Consider the following 27,952-nt stretch of genomic DNA (forward strand, 5'->3'; position numbering starts at 1 on the left):
CAAGAACACCCAGGAAGCTCATGCAGGAAGGTTTTAGACAGCAGGAATCAAGTTTATCCCCTCTGTAGTAAAACTGACTGTAGTAATTTTCACTCTACAGACACAGTGAAACATCTGTGGGGGTTAAATTTAAAAAAAAAAAAAAAAAAAAAAGGCACACTAAAGATCCATGAAGTCAAGTGAAACTTCAGTCCACAAGAAGCCTGCTAATTTCTACTTCTAAATGGAAGCAGGATTCTTAGAAAAATCTGACTCACTATGCCCCCACTCAGAGTCACACAGAACGGCTCAGAGCTCACGAGATGACATAGCTCTAGTGGCCACCATCACCAGATGATTTAGTCAACGACATGCCATCCACAATGGTACTTACTTATAAGCCAGCATACTTGCAGGTATTTTAACAAAAAAATTTAAATGCCTTTCATAGGCATTTATCAAGAGGGTTTTTTTCCTTGCCATAGTTGCAGAACAGCAAGAAACAAGGGGGTTTTTTTACAATGCCAATCAGCTGCTTGATTTTTGCACAGATTTTGGTATTTGTAGATCTTCTCTTAGAATAGAGCGGTATCTCATCTTATTTGAGTGTGAATAGAATAAATCTAAACACGCTTAGAGGTATTTGGCACAGTAAGTTATTTCTTCATTAGGAAGAAAAAAACCATGGTTCTAACAAATTCAGGACACTATAGAAGAACCTGAGAGTTCTCTATTTGCACGGAAATCAACCATCTTAACACGTTCTGTCCTCTTCTGCCCACAAGACTCTTACCAAGTTTGGAGACAAACAGCTTAGTCTTAAAATACTGGGTCTTTTTCTATATCACTATCTAAAAGATCCAAGACAAAATTTCTCATGTTTAGTATCAGTCCAAGACCAATTTCTAAATTCTAGTTTTCTTCTTTATCCACTTTGGCTTTTTTGTTGAAATTGAATTCAGAGGGAAGAAGGGGCACCACAGCCACTTTAGAGTAGTAACTGTCTGAGCTGGCACACTTTTTTAAGAACACAAGGTGCTTCTACCATGTCCTCACAATTTACAGGGACAAGCACCTATGACATTTTGGACAAAATTTGATTCATGAAGCAATTTCTATGCTATTGAAAAAGCCTCAGCCAAACATCTGTCCTATGTTACCACTGCAGTTTTCAACCCCTTAACTTTTTTCCAAATCACATTTTTTGGGTCTTTCGGAAAATAGCAGGTATACCTGAAATGACTGATCTCTGATGGGGGGGGGGGGGGGGATAAAAAAGAAAATGAAAACCCACGCCACCATCTTGGAAGTATACCATTTGTGAGTTAAAGAGCAAAGTGAGCTCTCAGTGCTGAGGGCTTTCTGTCCGGATGATGGTTGTCAGATTACTCTTCCAGAAGAGAGGCCAAGAACTCCAGAGTGTATATTCCCTGGAAGCAAATCCTGCTTGCTCATCTACACAGGCTGTGGAAACTGCTGGCCAAGGGCAGGGTGAGGCTGGGCACGCAGGACACCAAGCAGGCCCCCTGCCTACAGCAAAGCCCATCTCCCTGGCCGATTTCTCAGTTTCAGCACAGCGAACAATTTCAGAAACAGATGCCAATAAATCCAGGAGCGCTTGAACTTTCTGAACCAATGCATACTGGAGTAAGAAAAGAATGAGCAAGCCGCTCCAGACTACAAAGTACCAAAGCAGTCCTGGATGGGGCAGACCTACCTTCTGACAGGCATGAAGAAAAATATTTTCTTCACAGCTCCCTTCCCTAGAGGCCCTCAGCATATAATTCACTTGATCAAGCCATGCATTAAAGAAGGAGCAGGGAGAACAGCACCTGGATCTAAAGAAGTCTGATACTTAGTTGAAACTTAGCAGCCCCCACTTTCAGCCCCCAGGGAGGAAAAGTCAGTGTAGTTTGTCATTCACAAAAGAAATGAACCTATAGACTAAAAATTGGCTTTTCCACCCAGTCTACCAACACCAGTGAAGAGTTTTGCATAGAGCATGTGTGCTTTCTTACATGGAAGTGTCATGGCTATGCTCCAAGCTGCCGGTTCCATAGGAGCTATACAGAGAGGTTCCCACGGCCAACAATACCTTGGGGACTCAACAGGAAGCTACAGGAATTCTTTGCTATTTAAAAATGCACTCACTTCTCTTCAAGGGAAGGCACAAAGGAGAGAGGTTCCCATGCAAAGTAACATGGGTGAGGTTGGGCTGGAAGCCCGTTTGAAGCCACATCTTACATAGCTTCCTGAAACTGTCTTCAATCCCTGCTGAATCTTGCCCTTCTAAAGCTTCATGCAAGGTATGGAGCTTTGAGTTCACTCTCACTTAATTGGTCTTAACGTCTAAATGTTCTGAGCATTGCTTGGGGAATAGCAAAGGAAACCTGACAGCAAGAAGTTGAGAAAAAGGAAATAAAAAAAAATTAAGTCTCTGTCCCTTTGAGAAATCAGGGAACCAAACAAGCATCCTACTGGTCCTGCAAAGCTTAAGGGACTTTTATCAACAGGGATCAAAACCTGGCTCCTAAAACTCATGTATAATCCTGTTGTGGTTTAACCCCAGTTGGCAACTAAGCACCACACAGCTGCTCGCTCACTCCCCCGCAGTGGGACGGGGGAGAGAATCACAAGACTAAAAGAGAGAAAACTCGTGGGTTGAGATAAAGACAGTTTAATAGGTAAAGCAAGAAGTTGCATGTGAAAGCAAAGCAAACTAAGGCATTCATTTACTACTTCGCATCGGCAGGCAGGTGTTTAGCCATCTCCAGAAAAGCCGGGCTTCATCACGTGTAACTGTGACTTGGGAAGACAAACACTGATTCCAAATGTTCCTGCCCTTCCTTCCCCCAGCTTTATATGCTGAGCATCACGTCATATGGTGTGGAATATCCCTTTGGTCAGCTGGGGTCAGCTGTCCCAGCTGTGTCCCCTCCCAAGCTCTTGTGCACCCCCAGCCTGCTTGCTGGTGGGGTGAGAAACAGACAAGGCCTTGACTCTGCGTAGGCACTGCCCACCAATAATGAAAACATCCCTGTATTATCAAGGCTGTTTTCAGCACAAATCTCAAACATAGCCCCATACTAGCTGCTATGAAGAAAATTAACTCTATCCCAGCCAAAACCAGCACAAATCCCCAAAATAAAGCTCTGGCTGCTTCCCATCAAATGCATCGATTTCTGCCTAGATCACGTAGAACTGGCATGCTTATAATGGAAGCCATAATTAACAGTGTTTCAACAAAACAATACATGGGAATTTAGCCATGTCTCTCTGCTTGATTGAAAGGGAAGTCCCACAGCTAAAAATCTCAGCCTTCCTCTTGGGGAGAACAGAACAATGAATCTTGCGGCAGAGCGATATATTCCAGGCAATTACAAGATCTTCAGACCTCAAAGCCACACTCTGAGCACGACTGCAACATAAATAGATTAGCAACTGCTAAGGATTGCTCTCCTCCTGATTTGGAAAGCATGTTTCCACTTCGCTTTTGTAGCCTTTAATGATGCACAACCATTCTTCTAACAAGAAAAGCCATTTCACATTTGTAGAAATATCCCAAACGCTTCATGTTACCCTTAGTTACCCTTCATCCCTCTGTTCTGTACAATGCTGCCAACTAAATGGAGTCATGTTTTCCAGCACATTACAGTCTTGCCTTAAGCGCAGTAAACCCCATACCACTTCCTTCAACTTACATCACCCTCCAGGCAGGTAGAGCAAAGAGAGGACTTGTTTTGCCCCGGAGCCCTGGTCAAAACCACCTCTCTCTGATGAGCAGTCTTCAGAGGAAAACGGATGTGGCAAGAGCTGATTCTAGGTTCTGAAGTAAATTCTGTAAACACTAAACAACAACCTATGGCGCTCTCAAAGTGCTTTACAAAGCACGTAGCACCCCTCAGTCTGTTGCATTGCATGGGAAAGTGTCAGAGCAGCACAGAACTGCAAAGGTATTTGTAGAAGGTCACCCAGCAATTTGTTATCAGAGCTACAAGCTCAGATGTCTCTATCACAGTTCTTCAGACAACCTTGCCTTTCTATCTCAAACTGCCCCCTGCCCCCCTCAAAAAAATCCAAAGCCCACTTCCATCAGAGCAGACTGAGCTAGAATCTGAAGGTACACTGTAGTTCTTCACACTGTCTACCAGCTAGCGTAGGTAGCTCAGGACTCAGCACGCTGACTTACCTGGATCTCTGTTCTGAGCACAAGGGTAACTGTGCTTTGCAGGACTGGGTATCCAGCCTGAAGGCCATTAATGCCATTGCGGAACTACCTGCCTACAAGTAGGCACCACAATGCTCTGCTTTTACAGATCCTCAAAAGTCTTTTACAAGTCTTCAAAATTACGTAGGCAGCATTGCTTTTGCAGATCTACACAATTTTGAAGACTTAATTCATGGACCTTGCAAACCCATGCTGGTCACACAAATACCTTTCATCATCTGGCCAAGGCATCCATTACTCTGAACTGCTAAATGCCCGCTGTTCCTAATGACCTTTAAGACCAATGCAGCTACAGAGGTTCCACGTCTCAGGTTCCACAGTATTTAACATGAGAGATGCGAGTCACGACATCCTGTACAGTAGTACAAATTTGAGTGAGATCTGGAACACACGACCACCTTTCCGTCAAATCAGTCACAAGCACATGATATGGCATTTATGCCAACTATGGGAAAACAAATGATATTCAACTGTCATAAAACTTATAAAAATATTGGAGCACATTTAAATAGGTTTATGGGACTACAATATCTTGTTTTGACACCAGGAGCTCTAAAGTTGGATTTAGTACCTAACCAAAATCAGGCTCAAGAACCAATGTATCACGGCTTGGTTTTGTGCCCGCTCTGCAAAAGCTGACCATTTAAACTCTTTAATTGGCTTCAGTAACAAAGAAGAAACCTCTCTTCATAAATTCTAATCTGTGTTGTCCCAGTGGCAGTGTGGTGCCTAGTTCAGTAAATCTTTTATCCCAGTGCCAAATTACAAGAACTTTCAAAAATTGCAGTGTAACAGCACTAGCTTCCTGTAGAGTCTTAAGCTTTATCCTTTCAAAAATGTATACTCGATTTAGTCGTACTGAAGAAAGGTAAAAACTTCAACAGTGACAAAAGACTAGAAATACTTGTCTTCATGATAAATCAATAAACATGCTATTTTTCCACCAGCAATCACATAATAAAACAGTCCCTTGGAATCCTCTGCAACCCTGCTGGCATATGATGCAGAAAGATTTTTGGTATCTAGTGAACATAGACATCTGGCTTAGCCGTTAACAACATTAAAATCAGTGGTTACTTTTATTTTCCAGTGGAGGGACAGAACAGCATATACCACTGCTTAGGATATTCCTCAATTGCCCAAGTAAAACATACCCATATTCTAATAACTAGAGCTTACTAAATTGTTCTAATAAAGCCAGCTAAAAGAAACTTGCCATAGCCAAGGCACCCTGCACCTTGCTCTCTGGAAAACTGAAAACTGTTCAAGCCACTTTAGCTTCCCCTTTTTCCTCCTGTACATGGCTGCATTAAAACAAATATTTTTAAGCAGTGCTGGAAGCTACTTCCAAGGATGAAACAGAGGACACTAATTTACGAAGAGTTGCCTCAGTTTATAGTAGATATTTCTGAAGTGCTTGTTAATATTCAGAAGGTGGTTATTTAACAGCCCACTAATTAAATTAGTCTCCGTTTCTGCTCCTTAAGCTCTGCTCTGTGAATAAAAATGATTAAGAGAAACAGTTCAAGCATGTTCCAGTATAGCTACCACAAAGAAATACTAAAGACAGAGTCAACTGCATGCGTTAATCTTTAATTAAGAGCATCAGAGGAACTATAATCCAGTAGCTAGAATACTGGACTAGCTACGAAAAACCTTTATTCTAATCCCAGATCAGCCACTGATTTGCTATGCACCTCCCATGAGAGGGGGCAAAGAAATACCCCTCTAAGCACTCATTTTCCTTTATTTTTGCAGTAGATGTAGCAGGGGAGCCCTCTACATGTGCAAAACCCCACACTGGCCCTGCAACATTGGGTGAGCAGCCCAACTGCTAATTGCAATTAACAGCAATATCAACATCATCCAACCTATCTCAAGACAGTTTTAAATCTTTGGTGGTTCTGTAACACTCTCAGAAACCTTTACAGATATACCAAAAAGAGGCAGCCTGTGGCAAGGAATAATAAAAGCACACAAATTATTTCCAACAAAAACATTATAACCCATCTTTGAGCAATCTCCCTCACTCCCACAATTGCTATGCAATCCCCAGGCTGGTGACATATGAACCTGTTTTCTTGTTGGCTTTTTTCCAGACATCCAACTTTATATCTTGGCTAGCCTCTCTAGAATGGATGTTCCCCAGTAAAGGACAGCATGATGCAGCCAAAACAAAGCCCGTGCTTGTCCTTCCGTTAAGCCCTGTCACCTCCCTTTCAAGCAGCCTTAGATTAGCACTCATTCTTGTCTCTCCTGCATTCCCCAGATCTAAGCTGCGCCAAATCTTGCTGCTTTCCCTCTGCAACCACAGCATCTCCAGAATCTATTCTGATAGCGAAAGTTCTTTTTCTCATCCTTATTTCTAAATTTCTTAGAGTCCCCCATGCTAATATTCCCTTCCTCACACAAAATACTATCACCACTGTTAGGCTCCTATTCTTGCCATTATGGGACACAAACCTTTATTTCTCCAGACAGGGCCCCGACTTAGTCGGCATTTGCAAACCAAAAAGGCAAATATATTTTATTTAGAGTGATTTTGTGTAACACATGCTATCCAGCTACCTCAGCTTTTATCTCCCCTTTGTCACCATGAAAGTTGGTTCTCTAGTTGCTCCACACCCACCAACTTCTAAATACACGTAACCACTTACTCAAACGTGCGGCTGGAAAATGACATGATCTTTGCAGCCCATTCCCAGCTGGTTCTGCTGCCCCCCAGTAACCTCTCAACAAAATTCCCTTTCCTTCCACCAGCTGAGGAGGAGGAATGCACAGCTCAGTAGAAAGGCTGAGGTTAAAGCAGAGCAGTTCCCTAGCTCTCAAGGAGTGCCTTATCACTGTCCGTCTGCATACCAGGACAACAAAAACCTCTACTTCTCATGCAACCAGCTTGCCCCGGGCTTGTCTCTGCATTCAGCTATCTGGCTCTCCTTCCCCGTGGTAGATAAAACACTCCCCAGAGGCAAAACTTCTCAGTAAGCACACAGCCCTTTGATCTCAGAAGCAGCTGGTGTGCAGCTGCTCCCCATTACTTTTGCAGCTCTCGGGAACCTTTTGGATTTTCCTGTCCTCCCTCACAGGCAGGCACAAAGGGCAAGACCACCACCAGCAGCCATCTTCCATTCTCATGCAGAAACTTTTATCTCCAGCTTGTGCCCTGCCCAATTCTTCCTTGAATTAGGGCCCACCTGGCCCAGGCCCAGCTCTTCCCTACTAACCTGTTCCCCAAGCACGCGAGCAACGCCTTCCTGTTCCTTTTCTCAGCAGGAGGCTCCCCCATGCTTGGGAGTCTCCTGGGGAGACGGAAGTACTCCGTCTGTCCTTACAGATGGTGGGGACCAGGCTGCTGTCCCTCATCCCAGGAAAATCTTCCCTCAGGTCACAGTTGTTTGCAGGTGCTAAGAAAGAAGCCAATTCCACCCTTCCCCCCCCCCCCCCCCCCCCCCAGTTTCTCTTCTGTGCCACCAGGAAGCCCCGCAAGCAGAGGAAAGCCTGCCTCTGAAGAAGCAGGCACACCACTGGACCTCGCTAGGAAACCGTGGCTCTGGATAACGCAGTATCATCTCACAGAGCCTGAGAGCAGACCAACTGCAGTGACTAGTAACAGCAGGAGGTTTTCAACGATGGTTTGTACAGGTTTAAAGAAAACAGAGAAAAGCCAGAAACCAACTCAGCATCTCAAATAAATTACAAAATCCAGAGACAGGATTTTAATCCTTTCATTAGCTGGAAAAAACACTTGAAACAACCACCAACCAGAAGACAACGAGGGACTGTAGGAGGCAGGGCAGCCAAATGACTCTTCCTATAACACTGAGCTTTGAGAAATATTTACAGTCCCTTCACTGTATAGACAGGAGGCAAAGGGAACTGGTGACCAATCTGATGAGATTCCCCTGGATATCCATAAAAGACTAACCTTAATACTCACACGCTGAGGAGAACTGATAACGCTGAAATGCCTGCTGCTCAGCTTGCCTTCCAGAACTGTCTCAGTGAGGCTGCCACTGTGTACCCACCAGGGCTTCTGCGGTGGCTGCTTCTTCAATGATCCCAAGGTGCTCTGCAGCCAGGCGCCAATTAGAAAAATCGCTTCACCTGGTCCTGCTGCTGCCATTTCAGAGCCAAGGCCAACAGCTGCTGCACTCCTGCTGGGGGTATTATGAAGCACATGCCTATAACTTCAGTCCTTTCTCTCAGTTAATAAGGGGAACAAACCCACCAATACAAGATTCTTACCTCTGGATGGCAGTTGTTTTTTTCCCAAGCAGTGTAAGTGACACTTGTTTGTGTGCATGTATACACATTGTGGGGGAAAAAAGTTAGTTTTACTAGAATCTGACAGAAAGATTAACACATTCACTGGAGTGGCTACAAACTTCATCCAACTTTTCATAAAGATTTAAGATTTTTAACTTTGTATTAGAACTTTTGCTGCAGGCATAACTTCCAGGAAAAGACCAAGATTTCAAGAGACCTTCTGATCAAGGGGAAAAAGTCTGTTTTGTGAAAGGTGACCCACGGCATAATCCCTCAACAGACACTTTCAAAAACAGACTCTAGCCAACAAGTGAAGCCATTTGCACTGATGCATAGTAATGAAATGTAACATTTGAGCCAGCCATGTTAAATATTTACTAGTCAAGTGTGGAGCCAAGAACTTTCCCAGACTCTTCTCCATTCAGTTGTGATCACATGAGTCTGTCTGCACATGTGACAAGGTGGCACTTCTGCTCCTGGTAACCTACTAGAAACATCTCATTGCAGGATAATTTTCATAGAATCATAGAATGTCCTGAGTTGGAAGGGACCCACAACTCCCGTCCCTGCACAGGACAACCCCAAAATTCACACCATATGTCTGAGGGCATTGTCCAAATGCTTCTTGAATGTTGTCAGGCTTGGCGCCGTGACTACCTCCTGGGGGAGCCTGTTCCAGTGCTCCACCACCCTGTGGGTGAAGAACCTTTTCCTAATGTCCAGCCTAAACCTGCCCTGGCATATCTTCCTGCCGTTCCCTCAGGTCCTATCATTGGTTGTCCATTTTGAAAAACAACATAATGATTTAGAGAACTGTTTGCTGATTTGTCAGAGGTGTGTTTGTGAAACATGTAACAAAACTTGAGCAAAAGGGGTTATGTTTAGTGTAGGTGTATGACCATCCAGTAAATCATCTAGGACGATTCTCCTCACTAAAGAGAATCAACAAACAGATAAAAAAAAAAAAAAAGGCAAGCTCAACTGCTTCCCATGGGCTTTCTGCTTTACTATGCCACTCACCCTGACAGGAGATCTTGATGTTTCCACTACAGCTACGCCCTAACTTCCACTACCAATCTCTTGCTCCAGCAAGTGAACAACTTCCATTTTAGCACTGTATTGGTACTTTAATGATGCATACCCACTCCATAAAACAACCATCAAATAACACCTATTCCCCCCTCCCCACCAACAACCATCCAACCTTTCATGGATTTCAGCAGGAGCTAACCTGGATTCTTTATAGCTGCCTATGCCCTCAGCATTACTGCTTATTGTTAACAAAACCTGTTTCACTTCAGCTGCACTGTTAGAGGGCACGTCCGTAGTGTTCTTCCCAGAAACGTGTCTGCAGTAACATGGCAGTGAAATCTTAGCTCCGTGAGCTGTCCTGTAAGCAAGAACCACAAGCTACTTTTAGAAGTAAACATTTGGTGGGGGTGTGAACTCATATGTGTGTGTGTAGGTCAATTAAGAAAGCAAGCAGCAGCCTTTTGCATCACTGTTAAAAATCAACTTCTTTCTGATAACCAACTGTGATCTGCAAAATCCAAAATGCAGGTCAGTAAGCCTTTATTCTTCTATGTGCAATGGGTGCTCCTCCCACTGTCACGTACCTCCTTCTCCTCACCATTTTTCTCCTCCCCCTTAGCAAATTATGGAGAACACATCTCTGTTTTATTTGCCAGCATGTAGGCTGAAATGTCTTAAACATGAATTTGAAGGTTTTACAGATCTTTAATGTAAAGAAAGAAAACACTAAATCCCAAAATAAGCTTTCCTCCCAAATATTTTAGTTAACAATCTGTAAAACTAACTTTGAAATTCCAAGATTACTCCTGGATAAAAAGAAACCACCTACAGTCAGTTCCTGAGAACTTAAACTCTCAAAACTGGATCTTTTTATTAAAGCTAGAATTGTGAAGTTGTTCAGAAGGCACTGTATGACAGTGAAGAAACAAAAATCCATTCCTTCCATTGTAGGTCATCTGTTAAAGGCTATAAATAATGGAAAAAACATATACAGCCTCTTAGTACATAACTTGTTACCTAATTACTTTTATAAAAACTATCTTATTAGGTTTCCATACAGTAACATTGGATTATTAGAAAACTTCTTCTGTAGACATAGCTTTATGGAGGACAATCATCATTAGTTCCTACAGCCATCTGAAGCCAGTAGTCCAGATTTCTAAAAATGACAAAGTTGTACAAGTTCTCTCCTCCCTTGTGGAAACCATGTTCACTTTCTCTCCAGGAAACAGGGCTGTCTGCAAAGCCATGCACGGTTAAGGTCAGCCAATACGCCAGTTTTGGTTCACCAAAATAGCAACTGCAAAGAAGACAACAAGGTAATCAATAATTATAATAAATTCAGAAGAAAATATTCTATCAGAAGACATTAGGAAATGAAATAAGATTGACTGTTGATTATTCCTACCATACTTTTAGACATGGCAAACCTGCAAGCTACAGCAATTAGAAAAAGTTCTAAGTTGTAAAGTAGCTGTTCTGAATTTCCTACAGCATGCATTGTCTTTCAGAAAATAGAACATTTACTGACAACAGTTGCTATCAAGGCAAAAAAGATGTAGAAGGAAGAAACATAGTCAGGCTATGCTTGACACAAACACTTTTACCACCAGAAAGGAAACGGATTAGAAATAATCAAAGCCAGACATTATCCACTGCTCTTAAGTAGAGGATAAAAGCCAAGGAAATTTCTGTTCCAACCCTAGCCTAGGGAGGCTTTCTGCATGAGATCCGACAATTGCTCAAAGAGTAATGATCATATTCCAGATAAAGCAACAGCAATATTGTCATGAGTCACTCCTACAACCGTTAGCCGCCAGGCACTTCAAGAATTGTCCCACACACGGAGCAAGGAGCTTCCAGAATTTGCTATCAGTAGCACTAATATAAAATACAGTCAGATACCACACTGATCCATGATACACTAGTATCATGTAGTTTGGTATTGAATTAGAACTACAGGTATGCCATTCATATTACAACACTTGATTCAAAAAACTCACTATTACTTAATTTATTGTAATGCCATAATAACCTTGAAGTACCTTGTGATACTCTTTTTGGTATCATAAAGGGATTTCCATCATATTTTCCATTATTAGTTAAAAACACTAAATTAGACATATTTGAGGGCATCTGATTTTCATAGACAGGAGGAATATGAAAAATGTAGGAGCTCTGTAGAGCCACTGTTTCTTAGAAATTAAGACAAAAAGCAAAGTCATTACTAGAATTTTCAAATTTTAAGTATCCAAAATTGTTTCTTGCTTTTTTTATACGAATGTTAAGCTTCCAGCTCATTTCCTAATTATACAAAATGAAGACTTTTTTTTATTTTGCTATTTACCTCCAAGAGCACTACTGGGGAAAAAAGTATTTAACAGTGATTTCAAAAATTAAAAAGTGTTAGAGTACAAGTGTTCTAGTAATGTACTCCTGTCAGCCCTTACCATAGCTGCTCCAATAACTGAATTATCTTCTCAGGAATTATAAAGCCTGTGATTGTGCACAAAAAAGCTTTTTCCACCACTGTGTTGGGCTGAGGACAGCAATAGGTTGATAAGAAGCTAGATGATTTGTTGTCTCTGGGGAAAAAAAAACAAAAAACAAAAACCACCCAACTAAAATGAATACTTGAAATAATCTACAGGAAGTCTTAGTAATCAAAACTTGAACCAAACAAGTAGTATCTATGTATATTATCTAAATTAATACAGAAGCAACTAATGGCCAAGAAATTAATACACAAGATGTCATGGAGCTATGGGTTAACCCTGGTAAGCACCAAAATACCACACAGCTGCTCACTCACTCCTCCCCAGTGGGATGGGGGAGAGAACTGGAAGAGTGAAAGTGAGAAAATGCATGGGTTGAGATAAAGACAGTTTAATAGGTAAAGCAAGAAGTTGCATGTGAAAGCAAAACAAACTAAGGAATTCATTTACTGCTTCCCATCGGCAGACCGATGTTTAGCCATCTCCAGAAAAGCCGGGCTTCATGACGTGTAACTGTGACTTGGGAAGACAAATGCTGTAACTCTGAACATTTCCTGCCCTTCCCCTCCCCAGCTTTTATTGCTGAGCGTGACATCATACGGTATGGGATATCCCTCTGGTCAGTGGGGGTCAGCTGTCCCAGCTGTGTCCCCTCCCAGCCTCTTGCCCACCCCCAGCCCACTCACTGGCAGGGCAGTGTGAGAAACAGAAAAGGCCTTGACACTGTGTAAGCACTTCTCAGCAACAGCTAAAACATCCCCCTGTTACCAACAGTTTTCAGCACAAATCCAAAACACAGCATCACACCAGCTACTACAAAGAAAATTAACGCTATCCCAGCCAAAACCAGTACACACGGGTACCCCTAAAAACACAGGTAAGTTATTCAAGACATACAAGAAACACTTAAGTGCATAATAGACTTCCCACTTACAGAAATGTGTCTTTCTTAATTCTTATTTAACTATTCCTTAAAATAAATTGTGGCTTTCCTTACTTAAAATGTATTTAAAGATCAAGCAAATTCAAATACTTACAAGGTAACTTGACTCAAGACAGCACCTAGCCATTCAAACAGTTCCTCAGTACTGCAGGACTCCTCTGGCTTTCCTTGTAGTTCGTTACTTTGTAACACCGGACACTGCAAGTCCCTTAATGTGCTGAATGTTATTTTTGGCTTCAGGGCTTGTATTTGGTTTTTTGAAAAGTATGACATCAATGTTGATCCCTCTGCACCTTAACAACACAACACCACAAAGAGCTGTTACGAAACTACCGAACAAAAGAAGCACTGAATACATGAAACCTTTGTATATGTATACAAGAAAATGCAGTGTGTAAAACTGCTTACATGCTGTTATCTTTGGCAAAAGCCATAGAATCTTCAGCTTCGTTATCTTCTTGGAAATAAAAATTAGTGCAAGATCCAGCAACTCAGTACAGCTCAGCAAATTTACTATTTAGCTAGCAAGTATAGATCCGTCAATGGAAAATTCAAGCAGAATTAACTAGGCAAGTAATAAAATGAACTCATTAGAAAGAGGAATTCAGAGTGTTCCCGAAAAGGATCACATGAAAGGTAACAGGAACACGTTAACTGCTCCCCAAGACAAAGTGGTCTGCAAATGCACTCACACTGTAAGTATACCCATGGCTATATACATGAGGCCAGAGAACATACTGCCTTACCAGGGCCCATACGTACATTCCCTTCGTGCTCACGCACAGGTACTTGCTGCTGTAGAAGGGCAACGCATGCCTTATACCATTAGGTCATCTCTAGCTCAGCATCTTTAGAAATTCCTCAGGCATTGCAATTTGAGAGGGAGAATATATGTGGTAGATGTATGCAAAGATAACACATCGCTAAGATCAGGTAAAAGGAACTAAGCTCAAATTAATTGAGGCAGTATTTCCTCCAAAAACACTGAGTGTCTAGAGGGATCCCAGCATCACCAGTTCACTAAGAACTGCCTCCTAGAGACAGTATGGCTTCTAGAATCATGAACAACTCCAATGGAGTAAATTCCTGCAGATCTCAGGAATACTTTGCAAAAAGCTATAGTGTCATTTAAATTCTCCTGGAACATGCCTTCACAACTGCAGAAAGTTTCCCTTTTCATTGTCCTAAAAGGCACTCAGTCTTCTATCCAGCACGTCAGGTTAGTGGATCTCTTGGTTCTCTCAGCTGAGGACAAGAACGTGTAAGAGTCCTTCCGAGAGGTCTTATCACATCACCGAACACCACATACTTGATTTCCTAGGCATGATGGCAAACTTAATTTAGGACCTGTAAAGTCTTCAAGAAAAATTCTTGATTTACAGTAAACTGAGAAATCATCTTCGGATATGATATATTTGAAAGGTGGTATTTTCCCAGAAAAATACCAGAATCAGTCATCAAGACTAGAGACCCTCCTACGCACCTGGCTAAGGTGCCTGCCATCCCAGAACACCGTTTTCACCGAATAGTGGAAAAGTGAGCAGGTGACTACAGGTTTGAGAACAGATTTATCAACGATGTCAAGAGGAATTCTAGGATAGTCAGAGGGACAAGGATTGAAGAGAGAAGGAAGGGGTGAGTGCGAAGAAACCAAACTATATCACAAATCTCACTCTACTAGGATCAGAGGAAAAGAAAACACAGTGATAAGTCTTCAAATGCAGTACGGCTGTAACAGTTAGATGTACCTTGATGGACTTGTGGGAAAGGCCATGTTTCTTCAACTCTAGTAAGTGATCCAAAACAGCAGGTAAAATTCCAAAAACCTAACCTAGACTAAAAACTTAACCTAACCTAAGCAAGCATACTGCAAATTAAGAAATACTAACCAACTTCCTTTTTGAAGCAGTAAGGTATTGACATGGAATCAGTTCTCCTCCATTTGAAATTCCAGATAATGTATTCTATTTTCATGAAGTAACAACGGTTCTCTAGGCGACCAAGAAATAATACCTTATTCCTGAGAAGTCTGAAGTCCAGAATAGCATTTAAATACCATAGGAAAGGCATGTACTAACAGAAGAAATTCTGGAAGAGGATAGAGTTCACCACGGAATACAATATCCAAGATTGCTATCAAAAATTATAGACTGCCTAAACTCCATCAGCCATATTTATCTCATCAAGGACAATCACATGGGGAAGTAGAAAAAGGAGAACTAACCTGATCCTTTTTAGTCATCTTTCAAAAAAGACTGTCCAAGTACCAAAGGGCACTGTGACAAAGACAGGCAGCCACTTAATTCTTATTATTTTTTTTATATAGATATATTTAAGTCTGAAGTGTGCTAGAATAGATGATCTTCCTTCGGTCTGTACTTCCTATTGGCATTTGTTAGAGTAACAGGTTCAGAGAAATGTATAATATTGCCCTAGAATTCTTAGTCAAATATAAAAAAAAAATACACATTTTAAATGTCCACTCCACATGGGAGCCTCAGCTATAGTCCTCACTTCAAGAAATCTCAAAGTCTACAGTCAAGACTCCAACAGGGCAGTTCTGCTAGCTACAGCGTAGCTTTCCATGTCAACAACAACCAGGCACATTGTCAAAGTTTTTTGGAGGGCAGTGAATTTCAGCCAATAAACACTTAAAATTGCCACAGAAATTACAGCAATAGAAAAGAGAAGAAAAGGTTGTTTTGCCTCTGTCATTAAAGACATGAGACACTCCATATTCCCTTTTTCAGTTCCTCTTGGTGCCAGAACCACTAAGTGGGAAAAACGGGTATGAAAACAAAAAATCCTGCTTTTGGAAAGTGACACAAATGTTTATTGGTCTGCAGCAGTGCTGGCCATAGCAAGAAACACCAGTTATCAGCAGGAAGGCTGAAAGCAGAATGTTCACGGAAGACAGATTTTTTCAACAAAATACATCCCTCTTTTCCCCCTCCAGCAGAATCTACACGATGCCTCACGTCTATTAATAAAAATCTATAAAAGTTTATTTTTGTCAGTACTGAGGAACTAAGAGCCTTTCGTGTGTTATGAGCAGAAGATTCCTGCACAGAAAGGCAGATTTAACTCCATACTCAGGAAATGATTGACCTGACCCAGTTTTTGGATGTAAGAAAGTGAGGAAAAGGAATGCTATTCTTCCTGAATGCTGCTACACTGGCAGCAGCAAACGTAAGAAACATACCAGCCCTAGGGGCATTTTGCTCTCTGCCCAGGGTCAATAAATCCAAGCAAGCTGAGCCTGAAGATCTGCCACCTTAGCTGGATTTATGTCACCATTTATGGTAGCAACAGTCTTCACTGTGACTTTCCCAAAGACTACAAGGACAGGAATTGTAAGCCTTTAAACAATTTCTGTATGACAAACAAGGAAGGATCCTTGTCCTATGATTAGTACTTAAAAAGGGGGAGGGGAAACATGAAGGACTAAAATGAAACATGGGACACTACTAAAGGAGCTCGTAAGCAGCTTTAATTTCTCAGATCAGTAACTCCCTCTCAGACTTGGTCTTGAAGAGCAAGGCAAGAGTAACAATGTAAAGAACAGATGGGGAAGCACTCTCAAGGACCCCTCTAACATCCCTTCTCACTAGCGTGGCGATTTCTTCATGACTCAAAGCAGAACCACACTAAAAGCTACACAGCTATGATGAAGAAAAAAATTTTTTTTTTTTTGCAGTACAGACTCCTGCAGCTTTTGTCAATTCTATGCAAATGCTACATATTCCTAGATACAGCCTGTTCTGAGGTAATACAAGCAACTGAGGACTTTGGAAAATGACTGTCGGAGGAAGAACAATACTTAAATCCCAGAATTAAAATTAATGTAATCAAAAAACAGCAGGTAAATGAATTCTAGAAGAAAGGTGATTTGAGACAATACAATTTCTTATAACAGCAGCCTCTCACTCTGCTCCAAACAAGTGCTCAAGAATAAAATGATAAAATAGCAGACTGCATGTGTATCAGTGTACACAGCACATGACAGAAACAGGGACTCTGTACACGTCCTGTAACTACTCATGAAACTAAAAGTTCCCCATCTCAAGTATTACACCAAATATGTAACTTACGTGTATTAATAACAGTTATATATGTCACAGATTTATAAAGAAGAGGCAGCGCTATCACATAGGCAAAGTTACACCAGAAAGCCTGGGCAATATAGAGACAAGGAAATGAAGCAACTAATATCTCTCCTATGAATCACTGTTGTGTTCCTGAACTGAAATGTTCTGCTGTGTAGGAAATAACACACACACACACACCCCCCAACAAATAAACAAAACAAACAAAAAATCCCACCCAAACACATTGTAATCTAAATTTTCCCTCCACTAAAAATGCATTTGGACAATCACTACAAAAGAACAGTAAACTAAAAATATTTGGGCTTCATGTCAGTTACATTTTACTTTCACATTTAGTTCTTATTACCTGTATTATACCAAGCCAGTAGGAAGTCAAATTCTAAAGGTTTCTTTTCTTTCAAGGCCCAAAGCACTCTGTTATGTTTCTTGCTATCAGGGTGAAAGCCAGAATCAGTCAAGTCAATAGTTATAACTGCAAAAACGTACAAAAGCAATACTTAATCAATTGAATAATTTAATACTGAATTCATTAAGAATTAAAAGAACACAAAGAAACCAAAGAACTTTAAACTTCCTTTTCACATATACAGCATCTTTATAAAGTATTTGATTATGCAAATATGACTCCCTATTATGTAAATAAATATTCACCTCCTGCTGTCCTTATTTTGAAATAATCTGGAACTACCTTCTAGTGAGTGGAAGGACAGATTCCTTTTGTAATGGCAGTGACAGAAGTCCCAAAACAGTGCCTTAAAAATATCATGGTAATTAGGCAAGCTATTAGCACTAAAAAAAGCTAGAGTTTAACATCAAAAGCCACGTATATGGCAATGACACTTTTTCAACAGTTTTTTTTTCTAGATTAATTGGTCTCAGGCTAAAAGTTCCATTGATTTTTCAGATAGAAATTTCATCATACATTTTACTTGACAAACTGAATAGTAAAATGATGTCCCATTTTGCCAAAATTCTTATTATAGATAACGAATTTCCTTTTCTAAAGTTTTTATGTAACTACCTATCTACTACTGCAGGTTCTAATACATGTGAGATGGCACAGCGTTAATGGTTTTTTTAATTATTTACAAAAAAAATATTAACAAAAATCACAGTCAGTATGTCTCTTCTGCAGTTGTTAAAAAATTACAAGATTTTCCAAATACTTGGTATATGGAGAGTACCATTTTAAATGTGTCAAACATAATACAATTCTCCCCTTCAAGCAAGCAGTCTTGGGTGAGGCTCTTCACTGATTCGTTTTGTATAGTGTGCAAATTTTAAGGTCTACCTTAATTTGTTTAGTATTTTCCAATTTAAATCAGAAGGCATAGATACTGTCCACAGCACACACAAATTCTCGAGTCCTACATCACTCCAGTAAAAGCAACACAATGAAAAACACAGAAATTAAAGGTTTTATAAAATACCCAAAAGATCACACATTTGTTTCCTTATAACTGCTTTATTATTTGGAAAAAGTATTTATTTTCTTCATGCAGTCCCTGTATTTGTATCTGGAAAAATACGACCTAGACAATAACCAATTTTAAGGAAAGGGAAGTTTCAGCATTGCTGGTTTAACATCCTAACAAGGCGCTTCACAGACAGATCTGAAATAAGCACTGTTAATATAAATAATACTTACTATATCTCATTGCTTTTTTGCCAGAATACCGAGAAGGGCGACCTTGCAGTCCAAGTTCCTCATAAGTATCCTTATCCACTGATAGAATTAGTTTTCCTATAAACAGAACAAATTTTAACATAAATAATCTTCCACTTAGTTCCCTTTGAAGTCTTTGAGACCCGTATATTTTACACAATGCTAGCCTTGGATCAACGGTATTACTAATGTAATCCCAACTCCTTAGTTCCAGGTAAATGGATTACCAGATTAACCCTTAAAAAAAATATGTTATAACTCAATTGGTCTTTTTTATCAAAGAGGTCTTATGAACTAGAATGAGAAAAGTGTAGTATTATTCCCGAGACGGTCATAGCTTTTTTACTGTACTACCTCACTTCATTGCCTCAATCTCCTCCACTTGTCCCCTATCATTTGCTGTGTCATTGGTTGAACACTACGTTACACTAGGGCCTAACTTCGTAAACAGTCGTGCATGCACTGCTCAACTAAACATGCAAAAGCAGTTCCTCCGACGCCAGTGGGACTACTCACATTGAGTAAACTATACTTATTAGTGATGAGCAGGTACACGCTGGAACAACTCCACTTCCATGTTCATAAACCAAATCCGGCAGCTGCCACTTGGTACAGAATTTCACACAACAGAGCTCTACTACAGTCTTTTGATTCTACTGTTCAAATAACAGTATAATATGGAATACAAACAAATAAAGCTGCTGCTGAAGATTTCAGATAGCGACTGAAATCTTGGTACAGAATTTGGTACACTTGGTACAGAATTTCACACAACAGGTCTCTACTACAGTCTTTTGATTCTACTGTTCAAGTAACAGTATAATATACAATACAAACAAATAAGGCTGCTGCTGAGGATTTCAGATAGTGACATCACCAGGAACTGTAACGCTGTCTCTGCATTAATTGTGCATAGCTTGTAATAACTGTATCATACAAACTCACACGCTATAAAGTATCCATTTTGCTAGGACTGTGCTAACAGAGCACATAAAATAATTCCTCCTCTGAAGAATGTGAATTTACTTATGCCCCGATGGGCACCTGTCATATCACAGTGTCTTGGGCTGGAGGGCTGATAGACCAATTTGTGTTTCTATTATATCTGATATATTGTTAAACAGAAATAAGACGACCTATTTGAAGCCCAAAATAGCTTCATTATTTTCTCTGCATGTAAAACCCCACCTGAGATGGAACATTTTGTCATAAAACTGTGATGGAACTGCAACAGAATATTTCAACACTTCACATAATTCTCAAAGAATAAACACTGAATATTTAGAAACTGTTCCTAAGCAGTGCTGGTAATTTTCTTTTTTTGGTACAAATTCTGTCTTTAAGACCAGTATGAAAAAAGAAATTGGAATGCAATGTTTTCACAAAAATAATCCTCTGTAGCAATTGCAATTACAGTTGAAGCATTGACAATCTGATACTATAGATAAGTGAAGCTGATTTTTTAAAATTTCGTTTAGAGGAAATAAATAATTTAACAGCATCAATGAAAAAAATAAGTTAAAAAGAATATTTTCTGATTCAAACATATTTCTAATAAAACTGGCAAGTACAGTAAGCATTAAATTTTCCAGTTTACATCATTCCAAATGGGGGAAAAACAAACAAACAAAAACCAACAAGACCATAATCAATATGTATGTATTACTAAAAACAAAACATACCATTTGGTAGCAGAGCTGCAGCATTATCTTGATCAATTTTTGTGTTATAGGTAAGTGCATAGCATGAACCTTTAATAGTAAAGCAGAAAACCATGAGATTACAGAGTCTCTAAAGACAGACATGGCAATATGAAAGATTAACCTCAAGATAATCAAACACACTGAATACCATTTGAATCACTCTAAACCCTTGTGTTTTCATCAACTAACTTTCCTCCACCTTCTCAAGCAAAATAGCATTTTGTTATTAGTTTTATAAACCTTGGACTGGCACTATTTTAAACGACCTGTAATACAGATAACATTAACAATATGTCCCCATATGAAAACATTTTCTTTCCACCTGCAACCTTCCCCACTCAGCAAATGGAAAAACCCATTTTTTTCCAGACACATTTCTATTAGTTCACACACATGAAGACAAAGTGGCAGATGCTCACATTACTAAATATATTTTGTAGCATTATTTGCCACAACCAATTTTGTTCTTAAAAATACAAGAGTCAGATCCTGTAAACTTGGTGTACAAACATCATACTGCTTCCATAAAAGCCATTAATGAGACTAAAAGAAATAAGAAAGAGTCCGACATTGAGAAAGTAATGGATCTCATTCTCCCGTTTCACCCACATGTTCTCTTTTCTCCTCTTTTCCCTTTAAAGCTTTTTTTCTCCCAGACAATCATCAGAAGAGTACAACATTTATCATGAGCCAAATGAGGAGGGCCTGCTCGATGAAAACAGTATGCTCCGAGTATGCAATGGCAGGTTGGCGGGGCAGAGGCTGCACCTTTCCTCACATCCTTTTTGCTCTTACTATGTAAGGACGAGCCGCTGCAGCTCCATTAGCCACACCCCCAACCACCCCCAAAAAAATCTTATTTCTTCCTCTTTTTCTCTTGCCTGCTGCGGAACACAGCTAACACAGCTCTGTGTTGAAATATGAAGGAATCGGAAAGGGAGAAGGGAGCAGATTTCTACAGGAATCTGCATAAAGATAAGATGTAGAAGATAAGCAGGTGTGAGGATACATGGAAGGCCTCTTGACAGCTAGCATGCAGAATTAAGATCAAATAGGGAGAAATGAAGAGGGAACACTCACAGAAGTTTTGGACCCATTGGGTGTAAACAAATGTTGACACACCACAAAGCAGAAAAAAAAGCAGATAAAGAAATTAATACAGAATTTTCTTGGTATTTTTTCTTCCCTTCCTTTAAAATATTTTTCAGAATAAATAATAATAAATGGATTTTACTGTGTTATGAAAAAATATATTCTATTACTGCATCTGTCATGTTCTGATTACCTCCTTACCTTTCTTCACAAAAGCATCGATGAATTCATGAGCAACCAGTTCATGAACCGATAAATTCCTCACCAGGTAATACTCTCCAACATCTGCGATAGTACTTTTCAGTACTTCAGGTAGCACGCCACATTCAGGGATCAAAAAAGACACCTATGAGGAACATATTTGTAATGTAAATCATATCCTAAAAGCTGTTCTGGAAGAAAATGAAGAAATAATTAAAAAAATGGTCTTCTTTTCAAAGAAATTAGTATGTTACACCAAAATGAGATGAAGAAAAAAATAATTTCAAGCTACTGTTTTCAAAACGTATCAATTTGCAAAAAATCTCCCCAAGTACAGCGAAGACATTATTTGGTTTTTGCATTTTACATGCTATACAATACCATTTGAGGTGTGACATAAAGGCATGACTTTACACAGCATGACTTAACTAACGATCTTGTTTCACGTCATTATAAATTTAGCTTGAAGTCGCACTGGAACGTTTCCTTCAGCTCTTGCTGCAAGAAGCAGTTATAACTAAAAACGAAGGCTAAGCATTTATGTAACCTCAGTGGAAATGCGAAGACCAAAGTAGAATTTAAACTAGTTTTTGAATCAATGAATTCTTCTCTGTAGAATATTTTGGAGGTCAGGAGAGTGAACAGACCACAGAACAAAACTTGAAGATGGTCTTACTATTTTCAAAAAAGTCGTAAGGCATACATTAAGGCTACAACTTCGGTAGCAAGTTTCTAATTTAAGGTAGGAAACTGATTTTCAAAAGGGACGAGGACCTAGCTTTTCTTACTAAACTCAGCATTCGGTCTTTTGGTCCAATTGTCTATCTTTCGTCCAACTGCCTATGTCTAATTTCCCTTTTGTTTAAAACCTTTCCTGTACGTGTTTCATAGATCAAGAGAACTCTTGAGTCCGGGAGACCACGGCAAACGAGGTTATTACATGGGCAAGCACCAAGCTTCCCAATAACCATGCACAAGCAGCATAAAGGTTCATCCCCCTGCTCCTTCCCACTCCGCCCCTCAAAAAAACCCTTTTTCTGACACAAAGGAGCTCAGAGAGAACAGGTACGTATCTCCCTTCGCACACATACACAAGAGAAGTAACAACTGAAAAGATGGGCTGCCTGTCACGCAAGTAGAAAGCTTTCTAGATAGCTGCTAAAAAAATGACTAAGGAAATAGCAAGAGGGTCTGACTGACACTTGCAACAGGCACAGAAAGGAGAGCGAACTGGCAAAAACTGGCCTTCGCAACAGTAAGTTGTGAGAAACAACGAAGCAGTTGTTGATGACAGCATGATAATACGATATTTTGACAGAAAGGGGGATAACATGAAGAAGAGGACTTTCAGGGTACACCTGCAGCCAGGCTTCAGCTAAAACCTCCGTCGCTGCTGAGGGACTCCCTCAGCCCCCCCAACAGAGGCGTGCAGCCCACCTTTGAGAAGGACGGCGGAATCGTCCCGGAAACAGCCTGGCGCGGGGCGGGGGGGCACCGGCCAAGCGCCCCTGTAACGGCTGACCGCAGCACCGCCGGGACCCCTCCGCCCGCGGTGAGGGGACGCCCGGCCTCACCGCGGAGGCGCAGAAACCTCCCTTTCTCCCCCGCAGGGCCGCGCACCGCCCCAGGGGGGCTGCCGAGCCCCCGGGCGCCGACCGCCTCCTCAGGGGGGGCCCTGAGGCAACGTCCGTTAACCCCCGGCCCGCACTCACGCGGCAGTTGTAGGCGTGGTCCCGCACGTGCGCCGCGTGCCGCGAGCGCTCGTGCCGCGCGTGGCCCTTCTCGCAGACCAGCAGGTGCCGCGGCGCCCGGCGCAGCCTTTGCAGCGGCGGCAGCGGCACCGACATCCTCCGCCGGCCCCGCGCGCCGTGGGAAGCGCCGCCAATGGGGGAGCGGCCCCCCGGTCACGTCACCCGCCGGCCGACAGGGAGCAACCACACGCAACGGCCAGAGACAGGGAGGAGGGGCGGAGAGGAAGCTGTGCCATGAAGTCACTTCCGGCTGCTCCGACAGCGCCCCTACGTCCAGTGTAGCGCCGCCTCAGCGCGGCGGGGGCGTGCGCATGCGCGGCCCGGTGCGGGGGCGGCAGCCGCTGCAGGCCTCGCCCATCTGCCCCCGCCCGCCCGCAACACCTGTGCGCGCTCGGGGCGGCGCTGCGGGCTCCCGTCCTACGAGCTGAAGCTCGGAGCTGGCAAGAGAGCGGCTGAGACTCTGAGCCTGAGCTTGCTGGTTGTCTGATTCAGACAGAATCACAGAATCATTAAGGTTGGCAAAGACCTCTGAGATCATCGAGTCCAACCGCTAACCTAACTGCCAGGTCCACCTCTAAACCATGTCCCTAAGCACCGCATCCACACGTTTTTTCAATACTTCCAGGGACTGTGATTGCACCGCTTGCCTGGGCAGTCTGTTCCAATGCTTGACCACCCTTTCGGTGAAGAAGTTTTTCCTAATATCCAACCTAAACCTCCCCTGGCGCAGCTTGAGGCCATTTCTTCTTGTCCTATCACTTGCTACCTGGGAGAAGAGACCGACCCCCACCTCGCTACAACCTCCTTTCAGGTCGTTGTAGAGAGCAATAAGGTCTCCCCTCAGCCTCCTTTTCTCCAGGCTAAACAACCCCAGCTCCCTCAGCCGCTCCTCATAGGACTTGTGCTCCAGGCCCTTCACCAGCTTCGTTGCCCTTCTCTGGCCACGCTCCAGCACCTCCATGTCCTTCTTGTAGTGAGGGGCCCAAAACTGAACACAGCACTCGAGGTGGGGCCTCACCAGTGCCGAGTACAGGGGCACTATCACCTCCCTGGTCCTGCTGGCCACACTATTCCTGATACAAGCCAGGATGCCATTGGCTGCCTTGGCCACGTGGGCACACTGCTGGCTCATGTTCAGGCAGCTGTCAACCAACACCCCCAGGTCCTTTTCTGCCAGGCAGCTCTCCAGCCACTCCTCCCCCAGACTGTAGCGCGGCATGAGGTTGCTGTGACCCAAGTGCAGGACTCAGCACTGAGCCTTGTTGATCCTCATACAGTTGGCCTCAGCCCATCGATCCAGCCTGTCCAGGTCCCTCTGTAGGGCCTTCCTACCCTCCAGCAGATCGACACTTCCACCCAGCTTGGTGTCATCTGCAAACTTACGGAGGGTGCACTTGATCCCCTCATCAAGGTCATTGATAAAGATATTGAACAGGACCGGCCCCAACACCGAGACCTGGGGAACACCACTTGTGACTGGCCGCCAACTGGATTTGACTCCATTCACCACCACTCTCTGGGCTCGGCCGTCCAGCCAGTTTTTTACTCAGCGAAGAGTGCACTTATCCAAGCCATGAGCAGCCAGTTTCTGCAGGAGAATGCTGTGGGAGACAGTGTCAAAGGCCTTACTAAAGTCCAGGTAGACAACATCCACAGCCTTCCCCTCATCCACCAAGCGGGTCACCTTGTCATAGAAGGAGATCGCGTTGGCCAAGCAGGACCTTCCCTTCATGAACCCATACTGGCTGGGCCTGATCCCCTGATTGTCCTGCACGTGCCACGTGATGGCACCCAAGATGATCTGCTCCATGACCTTCCCCAGGACCGAGGTCAGGCTGACAGGCCTGTAGTTCCCCAGATCCTCCTTCCGACCCTTCTTGTAGATGGGCGTCACATTTGCAACGAGCAAAAAAACCTAAACAGTTTGCTTGTTCTTTACATTGTATATTTTATATAAAGCACGTACAAAAATTTCCTCTTTCTGCCTTCCTGCACATTTTCTCTTCCTGGTCCCCTAACTTCATGGCTCCTGATTTAGTTTAAAATGGTACTGAGCAACTTTCTTGGTATTTGCTGTTTCTGTACACTGTACAAGGCTGTATGTAACCTTACTTAAAAGACCACTCAAGTCTGTTCACCAGACGTCCATCAAGCTGGCAAAGCTGATGCTCGGTTTTGATACCAGTTTGACAACAGTAGTTCAGAGATCTCAAGCTTGCCCTAGGGAGAACTTGACCTGCTATTTCTAGATGTGATGTTTGATGTTAACGTCGCTCAGGGGTACATGAGTTTGGTTATTCCTCTCCCTGAGGTGGCTGGATACCAAGAGGAAAAGTTTGTTCAGTATAGGTTAGTATAGGAAGTTTGTTTAGTATAGAAAAGTATAGGTTATGGGTCATTTTATCAACAGCTGCAGTGTTACACAGATATGAACCATAAAATTCCTATGATTTTACTCATTCACCAGCTACATATCTTGGTGGTTTGATATCATAACTCGAGCACTCTTGTGCACTACCAGGTCAGTTATTGGTTGTTGAGCTGAGGTAAAGAGGTAGCACTTAGGTTTTCTAGATGTCTATTTCCAGTCTGGTGAATTTATGTTACAGCTCCAGCTTCAGCAGTCGATATGCCCAGGCTCCACTTCTAGCACAGGCTGCACTTTTCTGGTGCTCTGTCTATGTTTGGGTCTGCCTGATGTTGCTGACTTAATAGATATAAATAGCTAGCAGTGTGAAAAGGCTGGTCCTTGCAAGGTCTGTGTTACAGAACCGTGCTTGCCCGATGGAAGGAGGGATGCTACTAAGGAGTTACTAGTTCAGCGCTTCTGGCTTGTTAGGCTGATTCAGACCCACTTGTTTGAGGGCATGTGCTTTCCGAGTGCTTGTTTACTGAAGTGGCATCAAGATACTGCTGCTCTGAACTCGGTGGCTTGTATCCTCCAATGCATGAGACTAAGATGAAGCTACACGTCATGAGGTCGCTGGCTCATTAACGTTTGTGGAGGAGGGCTGAATTCTGTATAAATTGGATTAACTGGATTATTATGAATCAAAAAAGACTATGTAATCACAGTAGCCTTCTAATTTAAAGCAAGCAAACATCAATGGGAAAAGCACTACATGATTAATGTCAGTTATTATCATACCCGCAAGCAGAAGCCTCTGTGTGCAGATGAGCATCACGCTGCGATGATCAGAAAGCCTGTTCTACTAAAGGGGTGAAAAGTTCAAGCCTCTGATCAATAAGCCCAGAGATCCAGAGAGAAATTCAGCTATACTCAAAGCAGCCTGTGGAGTTGGTTTTTTTTTGTGGTTTGGGTTTCTTTTTGTTTTTGTGAGCTTCTCTATGCTAATAAAATTTATGCTTTCTGCTAGGGATACAAATGGATAGGAAAAGAAATGAGGGAAAAATATGTTGGGGAAGGGTCAAGAGAGTCAAGATTCATGGTTGCATATTCAGAGTTAAGTCAGTGTTTTAGGGATTTTGGCAGAAGTGTAGTTCACTGCAGCTCAATGGAGCATTGAAGGATTCACATCACTCTTCAGGTAGTTTGGTTCATATGTCAGGCAATTAATTTTAACCCACCCTTACTCCTATACGTCGGCTGTCCTATTATAGAGTATGTGTGTTTTAAAGAACTCCCTGAAGATACTGAACGACATTAAAAAAAACATTCAGCAGTCCAGTAGTCTGTGCTGTAACATACAGAATTTCCCTATCTTTAAATGGGCTGTATATACGTACGCTAATTGTTGGTAAACGCTGACATTTTGATAGTGGTTGTTACAGTTTTTTGAGTAATTGGGTATAGGGTTTCGCTATATTGTTAAAAAAAAAAGACATTTTAAACTTGAAATAATTTAAGCGACACAGCCTCTATAAAGCTATCACAATTTTCCCAAGGATTTCAAACCAGTGACAGGGTAATGCAGTTTTACAGCAATTCAGTTTCTGCATGTTTGAAGAGAGTTACAGGCTGTAGTCAAGAGGAAAGAAATGCCTTGAATCTACCTGTGGTAATAGCTTGGAGTAGGGGAGGATCTCTAAAATATTTCCTGGGACTGGTGAAATTTGATTCTGTTTTTGTATAAAATGACTGATTTTGGAAAGAAAATCCTGATCCTCACATTATGTACAATATCTCTAGTTGCGAAGCCCAGCTGCTTCTTGTATGTATCTTTTTCTATCGAAGAGCAATGTTAAATCATTCTTTCTGGTGGATTTTCTGATTAAAAAAAAGTAACATCATTATAATACGTAGAGTTTCATAAAATCAAATCTAAACAAATATTTATCATATATATTTTGAATTTCGTTTGTGTCTTTAAGATGAATCAAAGTATTTTTCTTTTCAGTCACTTTTTTTCTTACTTAAATACTGTTGACTGCAGAAGAGAAGGAAGGACGTTGTCTAAATCTTTTAACCTTGGCTATTGTAATTAGTACTTTGCAAAACAGAAACAAACATATCTCTGGTGCCTTGT

The 27,952-nt window shown here is 41.8% G+C and overlaps 1 protein-coding gene across 3 annotated transcripts; it reads right to left on the reverse strand.

The window, feature by feature from the left end:
• Positions 1-10,338: 10,338 nt before the first annotated feature.
• Positions 10,339-23,669, reverse strand: RPP40 (ribonuclease P/MRP subunit p40). Of its 3 annotated transcripts, XM_082326665.1 has the most exons (8): positions 23,427-23,669; positions 21,715-21,859; positions 20,401-20,469; positions 18,701-18,796; positions 17,399-17,524; positions 13,038-13,236; positions 11,956-12,090; positions 10,340-10,805 (listed from the first exon to the last, which is right to left on the reverse strand). In XM_082326665.1, exons 1-8 carry the CDS (start codon positions 23,559-23,561, stop codon positions 10,607-10,609), a joined length of 1,104 nt encoding a protein of 367 aa, XP_082182791.1. In that variant the 5' UTR covers positions 23,562-23,669; the 3' UTR covers positions 10,340-10,606. The 3 variants fall into 3 exon arrangements, with proteins under 3 accessions (XP_082182792.1, XP_082182793.1, XP_082182791.1); XM_082326666.1 differs by lacking the exon at positions 20,401-20,469 and having other exon boundaries at positions 10,339-10,805; XM_082326667.1 differs by lacking the exon at positions 11,956-12,090 and having other exon boundaries at positions 10,339-10,805.
• Positions 23,670-27,952: the final 4,283 nt, after the last annotated feature.

Source organism: Platalea leucorodia (genome assembly GCF_965183815.1).
Source record: "Platalea leucorodia genome assembly, chromosome: 1".
Taxonomy (NCBI): Eukaryota; Metazoa; Chordata; class Aves; order Pelecaniformes; family Threskiornithidae; genus Platalea; species Platalea leucorodia.

Bases quoted from the DNA above. Each gene is read 5' to 3' on its own strand.
- RPP40 (XM_082326665.1), bottom strand. From the start codon at position 23,561: ATGTCGGTGCCGCTGCCGCCGCTGCAAAGGCTGCGCCGGGCGCCGCGG. The intron at 13,237-17,398 runs GTAATAAGAACT...TGTGTTGTTAAG, and splicing joins ACTGGCTTGGTATAATACAG to GTGCAGAGGGATCAACATTG. The intron at 10,806-11,955 runs GTAAGGGCTGAC...TCTTCTTTGCAG, and splicing joins CAGTTATTGGAGCAGCTATG to TTGCTATTTTGGTGAACCAA.